This window comes from Portunus trituberculatus, chromosome 41, assembly GCF_017591435.1.
Source record: "Portunus trituberculatus isolate SZX2019 chromosome 41, ASM1759143v1, whole genome shotgun sequence".
Lineage (NCBI taxonomy): Eukaryota > Metazoa > Arthropoda > Malacostraca > Decapoda > Portunidae > Portunus > Portunus trituberculatus.
The window spans coordinates 12914345-12928885 of NC_059295.1; the positions used below are offsets into that span (position 1 = coordinate 12914345).

Genomic DNA, 14541 nt, shown 5'->3' on the forward strand with positions numbered 1-14541 from the left:
GGAAGAAAACGAAACTAGGCTAAGAACCGAAAATGAAGAATTAAAAGTCCAAATAGCGAACTACAAGAAATTGATGGAAGAAGGACTCGGTAAAGCCGAGAAAGAAAAAGAAAGCTAAAAGATCTAGTTAACAAAGAAGAAGAAAGAGTACAAGACGTGATTAAAAAGAAGTACAAGCATGGAGAATCCAAGATAAGAAAGACAAGGAATCATTTCAAGAAGTATTTCAAGAACAGTTAAAAGAAAGAGATGAAAATATGACAAACAAAATGATAGGAGTCCTCAAGAAAAAGAAAATTTAGTAAGAGAAATTGCGGAAAAAAAAAAAGTGTAATTATTTTTGGACTGAAAGAAAAAATGTTAAATATAGACCAAGAAGGAAAAAGACGAAATGAAATCAGTAAAGACCTACTAAAACATCTGAATGACGAGGATAGACAGAACTTAGAAGAGGAAGTAGAAGAAATCCATAGAATGGGACCATATCAAGAAGGAACAGTGAGACCAATTAAGATATTACTAAAATCACAAGCAGCAGCAGAAGAAGTACTATATAGAAAAACAAAACTCAGAGAAACAGAAGGTTGCAAAGATATATATATATATATATATATATATATATATATATATATATATATATATATATAGAAAAATAGAAACGAGGAGGAAAGGAAGAGACACAATGAACTGGTGGCAGAAGCAAGAGAAAAAATAATGAAAGGTCAGAGGAGGAGAAGAAGGCATTTTTGGAGAATTATAGGAGACAGGATAAGGAAATGGTATATAAAAGAGAAAGAAAAGAAAAAAATGGAGCAAGTTTAACTAAAAATGATAAGAACAAGAGATTAAAAATGATGTATACAAACATAGATGGGATTTTATCTAGTAAATTAGAATTAAGAGATTACATAAAGAAAGAAGAACCAGATATTGTATGCCTGGTGGAAACAAAGTTAAATGAGGCAATAAAAATAGACATAGATAAAAGGTATAATATATGGAGGAGAGACAGAGTGGGTAAAGGAGGAGGAGGAGTCATGATGATGTTAAGGAAGGAGATAGTGGTAAATCAAGTGGAGTTTGGGAAGGAAAATCAGAAATACTGTATGTTAAGATGCATATTAATAAAAAGGAGTTAACAATCATTGGAACATATGTGCCACCAAAAACAAACTCATGGACTAACCAAGAATATAGAGACATGATAGATGACACAATAAGGAGTCTTACAAGAATCATTAAGGAAAGGAGAAAAGTGATATTGGTAGGAGATTTCAACTGTAAGGAGGTAGACTGGGAAAATTATGAAAGTGGTATGGGGAAGATGCCTGGGAGATAGATTCCTGAACCTAATGATAGATAATTTGATGGTCCAAAGAGTAAAGGAAAACACAAGATTCAGAGGAAACGATGAGCCGGCAAGATTAGACCTAGTTTTACAAGGGATATACCAATTAACGATGATATAAGATACAAGTGCCCATTGGGAAAGAGTGACCATGTAATATTAGAAATGGATATAGAAGAAGGAAAGGAAGATAGAGATGAATCATACAAAGGAGACCGATTAAATTACAGAAAGGCTGATATTGAGAATCTCAAGAACTATTTTAAAACGTAAACTGGGAGGAGATGGAAAACTCATTAACGGTTCAAGAGAAATATAACTTATTTTTGGAAATATACAAAACTGGGGTCAGGAATATGTTCCGAAATATAGACCTAAAGAAGAAGGAAAGAAAGATTGGTTTAATGCAAGATGTGCTAGGGCAAAGGAGAAACGAGATGGAGCATGGAAAAGGTGGAGAAGAAACAGAAATCCAGAAAATAAGGAAAACTTCAAAACAGCAAGAAATGAATATGCTAAGGTGAGAAAGGAAGAAGAAAGAACTATGAAAAGGACATTGTCGAAAAATGTAAGGAACAACCAAAATTGTTCTACAGATTCATAAATGGAAAAATAAGACAAAAAGAAACAATAGAAAGGTTAAAAGGAGAAACGGAATGGTGGAAGACCCAAAAAGTATGGCAGAACTGTTAAATAGTAAATTTCATGAGGTCTTTACTAAGGAATCCAAATTTGAAAGACCACAGGGTAATAGAGACTGTCTATATGAAAGAGATTAAAGTAACCAAGCTTGAAATAAAAAGTTGATGACGGAATTGGATGAGGAAAAGGCAATGGGACCGGATGAAGTCTCAGGCAGAATACTGAAAGAATGTAGGGAAGAACTAGCAAGTCCAATATACAACATCATAAAATGCTCAATAGAAAATGGAACAGTGCCAGTGGAGTGGAAAAGAGCTGAGGTGGTTCCCATATATAAGAGCGGAAGGAAGGAAGAACCTTTAAATTACAGACCGGTATCACTAACTAGTGTAATATGCAAGATGTGTGAAAAAGTAATAAAGAAGCAATGGATTGAGTTTCTTGAAGACAACAAAATATTATCAAATAGCCAATTTGGTTTTAGAAAAGGTCGGTCATGTGTAACAAATTTATTGAGTTTCTACTCTAGAATAGTTGATAAAGTACAAGAGAGAGAGGATGGATTGACTGTATTTATTTAGATCTAAAAAGGCTTTTGATAAAGTGCCACATGAAAGATTACTATGGAAGTTAGAGGAGAAGGGTGGCTTAAAAGGAAGCACATTGAGATGGATGAAGAATTACTTAAGGGGAGAGAAATAAGGACGATAGTTAAAGATATGAAGTCCAAGTGGAGAACAGTAGACAGCGGAGTGCCACAGGGGTCAGTATTGGCACCAATACTTTTCTCGTATATATAAATGACATGCCAGAGGAGTGAACAGCTACATAAATCTGTTTGCGGACGATGCGAAACTGTGCAGAGTCATTAAACAAAAGAGGATTGTGAAATACTACAGGAAGACTTAAACAAGATCTGGAAATGGAGCAAAAAATGGGAGATGGAATTCAATGTGGACAAAAGCCATGTCATGGAAATGGGAAAAAGTGAAAGACGACCAGTGGGAATCTATAAGATGGGAGATGGAGTAGAACTAGAAAAAGTAAAAAAGGAAAAGGACTTGGGAGTGACAATGGAAGAAAATAATCAACCGGTAAGCCATATTGATAGAATTTTCAGAGAGACGTATAATTTGCTAAGGAATATTGGAGTAGCATTTCACTATATGGACAAAGAAATGATGAAGAAATTGATAAGTACTAAAATAAGACCTAGATTGGAATATGCAGGAGTTGTGTGGACTCCCCATAAAAGAAACACATAAGAAAATTAGAGACTACAAAAATGGCTACAAGAATGGTTCCAGAATTTAAAGGGATGACATATGAGGAGAGACTAAAGGCAATGGATCTACCAACCTTGGAGCAGAGAAGAGAGAGGGATCTGATACAAGTTTATAAATTGATTAACGGAATGGATGAAGTGGATAATGAGAAACTGATCCTGAGAGAAGAATATGACTTTAGAAGCACAAGATCGCATAGTAAGAAACTAAGGAAGGAAGATGTCTGAGAGATGTTAAAAATTTAGTTTCCATAAAGATGTGTTGAGACTTGGAACAGTTTGAGTTAGGAAGTGGTGTCAGCAAAGAGTGTACATAGTTTTAAAGAAAAATTGGATAAGTGTAGATATGGAGACGGGGCCACACGAGCATAAAGCCCAGGCCCTGTAAAACTACAACTAGATAAATACACACACACGCACACACACAGACAGTGTAGTGGTTAGCACGCTCGACATGATCGAGAGGCCCGGGTTCGAGTCCCGGTAAGCGGTGAGGCAAATGGGCAAGCCTCTTAATGTGTGGCCCCTGTTCACCTAGCAGTAAATAGGTACAGGATGTAATTCGAGGGGTTGTGGCCTTGCTTTCCCAGTGTGTGGAGTGTGTTGTGGTCTCAGTCCTACCCGAAGATCGGTCTATGAGCTCTGAGCTCGCTCCATAATGGGGAAGACTGGCTGGGTGACCAGCAGATGACCGAGGTGAATTACACACTGGCATAATCCTTATCCTTAAGATCCCTGAGTGCAACCTTTCATGAGATAACCAGATCTCAAGTGACTTAATTAGTTATATAGGTCTTGGTTATTTGAACATTTATGTTTGTGACTATACTGGGTGACATGCCCTTTAAAGAGGAGTAACTGACACCAGGCCTGTACTAGTCTGGCTGTGAATGATTCTATACCATTGGCATATATCTTTGCAGACACTTTTCTTCAATTAGTTTGTATCTAACCATCCTGAATCCCATCAGATAATAGTCTTATTGATAATGTCTTTATGTTTTTCAGGGGGTGACACTCACACAACATCAGCCATGGGTTGTGCGATGAGCAATGTTGAGAAAGAAGCAGCAGAAAGAAGCAAAAAAATAGACAAAGATCTACGTCTTGCAGGAGAGCAAGCTGCCAAAGAAGTTAAGCTTTTATTACTTGGTAAATATAATGTGTGCAAGTCAGATATTGATGAACATATTGAAACTTTATCATAGGATACTCTTTTGTTTCTCTTAAGGGTCTAGTGATCAGTACACTAATTTTAATTATCAGCACTCAATTACCAACTAATAACATATGGCCATCTATATTTGCTCTTTATGCATTATGTATATACAGTAAAGGTAATCTTCACCATTATACAATATATCACTTTTATGATCTTTACTACCCATTGGCTACTGCATGATTAGTAGTGCTTTGTTTATGCAATCACCTCTGAGTGTGTACTCCCTTGCTTTGCACACAAGCATAGCGGGATTTGTTTTGGTATATTAAAATATATGTATATATTATGAGCTCACTTTCTGTTATTATTATTATTGTTGTTGTTGTTGTTGTTGTTGTTGTTATTGTTATTGTTGTTATTATGATGTTTATTTATCAGATATGTTTAATTTAAATTTTTATTTTTTATTTGAATTTTTTCCTTTGTTCTTTTATTTGCTAGATGGTATTTTAGTCAGTCACTCATATCAGATGATGAGGATGATGACTGAGCACACATAGCTCCTGGATGTTGTGTTAGTGGGGACACATATAGTTCTAGTTCAGGGGTTGGTATAACAGCAAACATGGTGTGTGGAATGGCTCCAGTATATATCTTTTTAAGACTGACAGTGGTGAGACCAGTAGCAAGGGCTTTTACTTACTATTTTTGGTCTGGCATGAGCAGTGGTCACCATGTTAAGGGGGTAGCCTTAAATGTCTCCAGCAGACTGCAGCTGTCTGTTGTAGAGGTTACTCCAGTTGATGAGCATATAATGCGACTAAGGCTGAAGTATAGTCTAGGCTTCATGTCTGTTGTTGCAGTATACGCTCCTACCGAGATGTGTGAAACTGAAGAGAAGGAGATGTTCTACACCAAACTCGACTCTGTACTGGACCAGTGGCTCTGTCGTGATGCAGTTATTGTCTTGGGCGACTTTAATGCTGTCACTGACACTGAGAAAGCTGGCTATGAGTTATGTGTTGGTCCCCATGGCTCTGGTACCAGGAATGACAACAGCTCTTTCCTTCTGAATCTTGCAAGATCCAGAAGGTTGAGAATTGCAGGTTCTTGGTATCAGAGACCAGTGCTATACCACTCGACTTGTTAATACTCGTTAGAGGATCTTCCAGAACTGCAGGGTTTTTCGGACTGCTGAGTTCTTTGTGACTGATCACAGGCTTGTTGCTGCTACACAAGCTTCATGTCAAGTCCTGAAAGCCTCCAAGATGTGACCACACTGTTTCATCTTGAGAAACTGAAAGACTTGACATATGCCCAGGAGTATGCAGTGACAGTCTTCAATCGATTTAGAGCGCTCGACACCACAAGGACCTGGTAGAGCTATGGGATACCTTCAAACGTGGGACTCTTGAGGCTGCCAAAGAATGTGTTGGGGGAATGTCCAAGGTCACAGAGTGGCTTCACCTTGGTAGAGACACTGGACAGTATTGAAAAGAGTCATGCTGCTAGACTTGCTGGGAACCATGACCAGTACAGGTCTATCACATAGGACTAGAGCTCTCCTCAGGAGAGACAAGGAGAGGTATGTCAGGGGTCTTGCTGAGGATGTAGAGTGTCATTTAAATGCTATTGACCTCCAATCTGCCTATCAAACCCTGAAAAAACTCTGCTCCAAGTCTACATCTCAGTCAAGAGCTATCTGAATAGCAGATGGTTGCCTCGTATCGGATGCAGATGGGTAGATGGCTCGTTGGGCTGAATGCTTTGAGCAGTTGTTCAAGGTGGATCCTCCAGCTGGACAGCTCCAAACTGCAGGGTTGCAGATGCTGGATGCTGTTCCAACCATTGACAAAACTGCACCTTCCATTTATGATGTCAAAGAGGTTGTGGCAAAGTTGAGGGGTGGAAAGGCAGCTGGCATCTGTAACATCAGTGTGGAGCTGCTCAAAGTGGGGGACCATGATCCGTGGGTGGCATGCTGTCTTGACTGCTGTATGGCATTCAAGTACCATTCCCCCTGACTGGAAAAAGGGGTTGGTCATCCCTATCTGGAAGGGAAAAGGGGACCATCAGGACTGCAACTACCACGGTACAACACTGCTCAGAGTACCAGGCAAGGTGGTTGTCCATTTGCTGATGTGTATCCACAGTCACCTGCTGAACCACCAGAGACCTGAACAGTCTGGGTTCACGCCCGGTGAGTCAACAACTGACTGGATCCTAGTGCTTTGCATACTGGTGGAGCACTGACGTGAGTTTCAACAAGGGATGTTTGCAGCCTGTGTCAACCTCAAAAAGGCGTTTGATTCAGTGCATTGAGAGACACTGGGATCTTCTGCATCTCTGTGGGATTCCTGCAAGGATTATTGGTCTATTAACTGGTCTCCACTCCAGTACTGTGAGTGCCGTGAAGTGTGGAGGGGGCGTGTCCAGCTTCTTTCTTGTGAATATGGGAATGAGGCAGGGATGTGTGCTTGCTCCATCTCTTTTCAACACTAGCATGGACTGAATTCTAAGCAGAGTTGTAGACCAAAGTCATTGTGGAGCATCTGTTGGCAGTTCTGAGATTACAGATCTTGTTTTTATCTATGATGCTATAATCTTTGCTGAGTCACTGTAGGTTCTGGTAATGGCTCTGGAGGCATTGCACGAGGAGGTGAAGCCCTTGGGACTCCAGGTTTTCTGGCCCAAGACCAAGATCCAGGTATTTGGAGGCTTACTGGATGTGTGTGGTGAAGACATTGAGATCTTGGAAAATTTCGCATACCTTTTTTTTTTTTTTTTTTTTTTTTTTCTTCTTCTTCTTCTTCTTCTTCTTCTTCTTCTTCTTCTTCTTCTTCTTCTTCTTCTTCTTCTTCTTCTTCTTCTTCTTCTTCTTCTTCTTCTTCTTCTTCTTCTTCTTCTTCTTCTTCTTCTTCTTCCTCCCCATTAAGGCCTATAGCACCTGTAGGCACACTTGAAGAGTGTATGGGAAGCGCTGTTCAGCTTCCGCCCATTAATGGCGATTTTATTTACAGTAAGGCCTCTCGGATAGCGTTTTTTTTTTTTTTTTTGCATAGCGATTTCGTGGGTAGCGACCAAGTGGCGACGTTTTCATAGCGATTACCGCTGCACAGGTAGCTATGCTTGATGGCCGAGCGAGCGAGTGGGCTGCAGCGTGAAACCAAAGTCGAAGATCTTATGTTTGAAGAGATTGATGAGGCCAAACACCTTCTGAGTAAGCTAACCAACTTGTTTAACCTTAAATTAAATAAGAAATTGCAGCCAGGTAACAAACTTTAATCACCAAATTCATGCGAAACCAACGAGAGAGAGGGCAACACTTCAGATGATCAATGCCAGTGATGACGATGATTTCGATGACCAACCTGTTTTAGTTGAAGAGGATATGTAGATGAGGATATGTTTGATGGATGGGAAGAAGAGGAAATAGAGGCAAACAGAATTGAGAGGTTGGCACGAGTGAGTGAACGGATGGACGGACAGACAGACATCCCCGACCAGCAACCCGGCCCCAGCACCCAGCGCCAGTAGGCTTAACCCACCTTACCCTTTTTTTTTTTTTTTTTTTTTTGCACTGTTCTTTCAATAAACTGCACTTCATAGCCCTTAAAAGTGAGTTTATGTATCCTATTGTATTAATATAAATTGGTAGTAGTAGTAGTTCTAATTTTGTATTAAATAGGTGGTTATACACGGAAAATAAGGGGGTCTGACTTGGAGTCTCAGACTATTATTTTTTTTTTTTTTTTTTTTTTTTTTTTTTTTAGGCAAGAAGTTTGTCTCTCGGATAGCGGTTTCACAGGTAGCGAGGGTTTTGCCAGTCTATAACACTCGCTATCTGCGAGGACTTACTGTATAGTGGTACCCATATTAGGGCCCATATCACCCCCGAAGCTCATCTTGGGTGTAACCACCTAGAACCTGGGTATCATGGTGACATGTTGGTAACTTTAAACCACTCGACAAATGACAAAGTGTTTAAGGCTGTACGTGGTGGGATTCGAACCTATGCGTGACGTCTGCCTGATGCCATGCTCATCACCTTATCCACTATGCCACTACCTCCCTACCTTGGTAGTGTGGTGTGTAATGATGGTGAGTCGAGCCAGGAAGTCGTATGGCGGATTGTCCTGGCTCACGGCGTTATGGACTTGCTCAACATGAGTATTTGGCATTGTTGGTACCTGTTCAGACAGATGAAGATTCGGATCTTCAAGGCACTGGTGATCCCTGTCTTACTCTATGATTGTGAGATATGGATACTGAACACCAATCTGAAGAAGCGAATTAATGTCTTTGGTACTAGATGCTTTCGCAGGATCAATTGGGCATCGCTGGTATGACTTTGTGTCAAATCAGCAATTGCTCTGTGAGACTGATTCGAGGTCAATAACCAGCATAGTCCATCAATGCCAACTGCAACTATATGGGCATGTGGCACGCTACCCAGAAGCCGATCCTACATATTGGGTGTCGTCTGAAAGGGATAACCCAGCATGGCAGAGGCCAAGAGGACGTCCACAGAACTCATGGCTGGGAGTTACTGGGCATGGGAAGGGAGCCTGCATGGAGATTTGTGAGGTGTGACTGCGTGGAGTGGAGCCATAGGATAGGCGAGGCGACGTGCCCTCTGGCATATGCCCCTTGTGATTGATTAATTGATTGTAAAGTAAACACCTGAAAGTCAGGCTGTGGCTGTTCAGCAAAGTAGTTTGTGACTGGCTGAACAAAGCTGGGCTGCACTGGCTGCTTTAAGATATCCTGCCAGTGATCTTAGCAGGAAAGACATAAAGTATCATATATGTAAATTAATAATAGTAGTAATAATTAATTAGTAGTTGTGACAATAACATCTACAATAATAACAATAATAAAAAGAAATTTAAATTATGCACACTCATCATGTCCCTTACCCTCAAAGGCTGAGGCATTCCTTCTTGAGGCAAGTCATAACTACAGTTAGAAATTTTATTCTGTGCTTGGCTTCTAATTCTGACAACATTACTAATCTAGTTTTTCCAACATTTGCTGAATTTAGTTTTTACTCATTTTTTAAGAATAGTAAACAAAATGAGGCCTGATTTTGGTAACTCGCAAGTTGACACTATTCCTGTGACATCATACACTGCTGGGCAGAGCGGAAGGTGCAGTACATGTGACATCTTATGAAGGAGATTAATGACACAGAAAAATAGTTTTAATGAGGGTACTTACCTAAACTAGTGATTGATAGGGTGCCCTCGTGCCTTCTTGATCTTTTTAGTCTCCTGGGAAGTGAATCACCCAAGTGGTGGAGATACTGAGCGTCAATATTGTCCCATATGTCCTGAATAGCGGCTTGGAGGCATGGTAGGGAGGAGGTAGCTCTCTTCTTTAGCTTCAGTTTTATGTACGCCCAGGGATTTTTTATAGGGTTAAGGTCTGGGGAACTTGCGAGCCAAGGTTTTAAAAGGCTGATATTGCAGAAATCAAACCAGTCAACAATTAACTTTGCAGTATGGCATGGTGCACCATCTTGCATGAAGGTATCAGCATTGCACTTTTCCATACACTCATCTGACTCATCTAGAATTAGCTCAAAGTAGTTATTTTGGTTCATACGAAGATTCTTAGGCAAAAACACTAATTTTTCAAGACCATAGTAAGAAAAACAACCCCACTCCATCAAAGAATCTGGGTTTTCTGTTGTGTAGCATGGATTCTGACGGTTACTACTGGGTCTGCGGCACACACGGTCTCTCTGGTTGTCTGTAATCTGAAAGCTTGCCTCATCTGACCAACCTACCCTACGACACTTACCCAAGTCCCAATCTTTGTGCTGAGACACAAACTGCTTGCCTACTGTTAAGGTAATCATGACTGAAGCAAGGTTTTGAAACTGTGCGGCAACTCCGTTATCCCATGTCGCCTTTCACATATCTCCGCACATTCCTTTCACTCACCCCACCCAACACAGAGGGTTCCTAGCCTAAAGTTCCATGCTGTGTATGCAGGGTTGGCCGAAGGCCGGGAGCACACAAGCCACTCTGCAGGGCCACGGCGTAGCGGGGATGTTGTTTCCTGTAGGTTTCCATTGTTTTGTGGCTTTCCCGCGCACACGAGTGTCTGTGGTCAGCGGATGTAGCGGGCTGTCGCTGATCCCCGCCACGGCGTGGCGCGTTTTGACCACAAAGACCCGCACACACGAGCCATGCCACAAAGCCACATGCTGCCACTATCAATCAGTCTGCACTTGCTTGGGGACCAAGTCACACTTATTTATTTTTTTTATCTGCTACCATGAATACACTCGACGTTGATCGCTTTATAATAGAAATTGAGGATAGGCCAGCAATATGGGACGTATGCTATGGTCTCAAAGGGGACGGGGCGTGGCGCAGAAAACGTGCCACGGCGAAGCTCCACGCCGTGGTGACCAGAGTGGCTCGTGTGCTCCCAACACACCACGCCGAAGCACCACGCTGTGGCGACCACAGAGTGGCTCGTGTGCTCCCAGCCTAAAGCTGTCTTAGAATAATGTTCAGAGTTCTCTAGCTCACACTGCGCTTACGTCCTTCAGGCTTGTAAGGTGGTGGCAAAGCGTCTCTTCCTCCCTCACGATAAATTTTGGTCCAACGTTGAACAATTCTGAGACCTTTGCCAGTGTTCTTGGCATTTTCTTGATTTGACTTATTCTCCTTCACTGAGGCACAAATGACTGAGATTTGGGCCTTACTAATTAGTTTCCTAGGTCCTATAATAGGTAGTAACAGGGCACAATGGTAAGCTCACGCATCCACAAGAAGGGCCCGTGAGGGAGGGTGAACCATAGACAAATGTTGACTAAGAAAACATATCATCTATTTGACAACTAGAGCTGCAGAGTTGTCAGATAGCAACATACAGCGAATCCCGCCGTATGTTTAGGAGTTACGAAGGGATGAATGAAATATGGTCAGTGTGGAAGTTGTTGTCCCTTTCACGCCTTCCACTCTAACCAACAGTGTACATTAGTCTCTCAGCCACCTGAAGTCAAGTTGAGGGTTACTATCACTTGCTGCTTGAAAGAGGATAGATGTTAAATGCTGGCAACATGTAACACATGCCTTTCCAAATTTAATACCAACCAAATATTAGGGTGATAAGTATTTTGGTACATTATTAAAGATACAGCTCTTCCCAGTCACCTCAGCAGTCTCATCCTTATATAAAGAAAGAAAGAAAAAAATAGATGAAATATTATTAATGTGATAGATCTTGAAATTTTGTTCTTGTAAATGTGATTGTTAAACTAGTATAGGGAAAATAGTTAAAATTAACAGATTTATAGTATACTGTCACCTTCAATGACAATGTGTTGAAGGTTAGAAATTATTTGAAGGAAAAAAGACAGGATGTAATGTGCATGGTAGAAACAAAGCTAAGGAAGGAGCTGGAGAAGAGACAGGAAGGGAAAAAAGGGGAGGAGGAGTGCTAATAATGGTTCATAATAATATGTGTGGAGGAATATGGAGATGGCATGGTGGAAATAATGGGAGTAACAATCAAAACAAAGGAATTGAAAAAAAAAAGGAGAATCATAGTTATGTTTGTGCCACACAAAACAAATACATGGAGAACTGAGGAACATAAGAAAATGCAAGGAGAGGTAATTAAGTGCTTAGATGATATGATAAGAAATGATGGAAAAATACTTTTAGTAGGAGACTAACTGTAAATGAGTAAACTGGAGAGATGGAAGTAATGGGTAATGCTGGATCGTGGAACGAGGAGGTGTTACAATTAACTATGGTGAATACACTGGATCAGTGGGTGGAAAAAACAACTCAGTACAGAGGGGAAGAACTATCATTGCTTGACCTAGTATTCACAAAGAACCCAGAGCCCCCTCTCATCATACAATACCTTAGTCCAGTGAGAAGAAGTGACCATGTAACATTAGTATTGGAAATGCAGGAAGAGGACAGGATAAGATACAGAGAAGACTACAAAAAAGAGATTAAATTATGCAAGAGCAAATTTTGAAAGGTTAAGAAAATTTTTTTTGTGAAATAGAATGGAGAAACATGATTGGAAGGACATTACAGGGGAAATATGAATTATTCATACAGAAATATAACAAAGGAGTGAAAAAATACATACAGGGGATCCTCGTGATTCGACCGTTTGCAGTTTGAATTATCACCAATTCGAACTTGGTTAATTATTACTCGATCCTCAAGATTCTACCAACTGACTCACCAATTCGACATTTATATCTTGCACGCCACCCACCTGGTCAAATCTGCCGCCAGGTGGAAGTGTAAAGCGATGCTACCCTGTGCGTCGCTTTATCTGCGTCACTCTCACCCCAGCCGGCGTCCAGGCAGGCCATGCTCTGCCGTTCCACCACCTGCCTCCATACCGCTTTGACCATGCTGCACAAAGCCACCTCCAGCCCTAGCCCTAAGAAGCAGAATTTCCTGACTTTCAAAGATAAGCTTGAGCTTATAAGAAAGTGTGAGGCAGGTATAGTTCACAGTGTCGTTGCAGCGCAAATGCGTGTCCCAAGATCAACTGTATCAACAATTTTGAAGAACAGAGACAAGTACCGCGAGACCGCTGCATCATGCAAGTTTTATTTATTTCCAAAAATGTACTGTACAGCACCCTAATGTGTTTAATAAAAAAAAAGTTAGATATAAATGAAGCCTTTAATAGTATTGATTTAGTCTAGATTAGTGTTTTTTAGAGGTTATATTGATGTTTTGGGGGGTCTAGGCTGGAGGTTGGTCCCTATCCCCCCTAATTCTTAAGTATCCTATGGGAAAAATTGCTTCACAATTTTAATAAACGCTGATTTGACCGATGAAAAACCGCCCTAACCTTGTCGAATTGCGAGGATCCCCTGTACCTATCTTTAGAGTAAAGAAAAGTATACATGCTTGGTACAATGGTAGATGTATAGAAGCTAAAAAGGAAAAAGATAAAGCTTGGAAGAAACTAAAAAAGCAGAGAAATAAAAACAACAGACAGCAGTATAAGGATGTGAGAAATTAATTTATTAGAGTAAGGAGAGAAAGAAAAACTTTGAGAAAAATGCGGTGAGGGAAGGTGAAGATGAACCCAGGCTTTTCTACAAATATATAAATGGTATGATGAAGACTAAGGAAACAATAGAAAATATAATTAAAGGAGGGAAGACATACCAAAGAGCAAAGGAAATGAGTGAAATAATGAATGAGAGTTTCAAAACTGTGTTCACTGAAGAAGAAGAGTTTATAAAACCAAATATGACATTGCATTGCTGAGGCTTGCAGGAAATCATAGTCCACAAAGAAGAAATAGGAAGACTACTAGAAAATTTGGATGTCAGAAAAGCAATGGGGCCAGATGGTGTATCAGGCTGAACACTAAAGGAATGTGAAGATCAATTGTTAGAATCAATTTGGGAATTGGTTACAAACTCATTAGAGGAAGGGAGAGTACCACTATTCAAAGGAGGAAAGTCAACTGAGCCATTAGATTAAAGACTGGTGTCACAAGTGTTGTGGGGAAGGTATGTGAAATTGTTATGAAGGAAAAATGGGTTAAATAGCTGGAAGAAAAACATGTTATATTGAATTTGGCCTCAGGACAGGAAGATCATGTGTGTCAAATTTACTAAGTTTACTCGAAGAGTAATAGAAAGACTGGAGAGCAGAGAAGGATGGATCAACACTGTATACCTAGACATAAAAAAATGCTTTTGATGAAGTCCCTCATAACAGACTACTTTGGAAGTTAGAGAACATAGGAGGACTGAGAGGAATTATGTTAGATTGGATAAGGGATTACTTGAAGGACAATGAGATGAGAACTGTGATCAGAGATACATACTCATCTTGGAGTAAAGTAACAAGTGGAGTGCCACAAGGGTCAGTGTTAGCCCCCATTATGTTCCAGGTACAGTATATGTAAATGACATACAGAATGGAGTGACCAGTTATATTAATTTGTTTGCTGATGATGCAAAATTGCTAAGAGTAATCAAGACCCAAGAGGACTGTTTGCTGCTGCAGGAAGATATAAAAAAAATTTATGAGTGGAGTAAGAAATGGAAGTTAGAATTTAATGCCAAGAAATGTCATGTAATGGAAT

The 14541-nt window shown here is 40.3% G+C and overlaps 1 protein-coding gene across 3 annotated transcripts in view; it reads left to right on the top strand.

The window, feature by feature from the left end:
- Positions 1 to 14541, top strand: part of LOC123516515 (guanine nucleotide-binding protein G(i) subunit alpha) — an 80894-nt gene that overhangs the window by 36475 nt on the left and 29878 nt on the right. For all 3 annotated transcript variants that reach the window (XM_045275935.1, XM_045275934.1, XM_045275936.1), the window contains exon 2: positions 4284 to 4427. In XM_045275935.1, the coding sequence (XP_045131870.1) occupies positions 4310 to 4427 (118 nt within the window). In that variant the 5' untranslated portion in view covers positions 4284 to 4309. The remainder of the gene's footprint in view (positions 1 to 4283; positions 4428 to 14541) is intronic.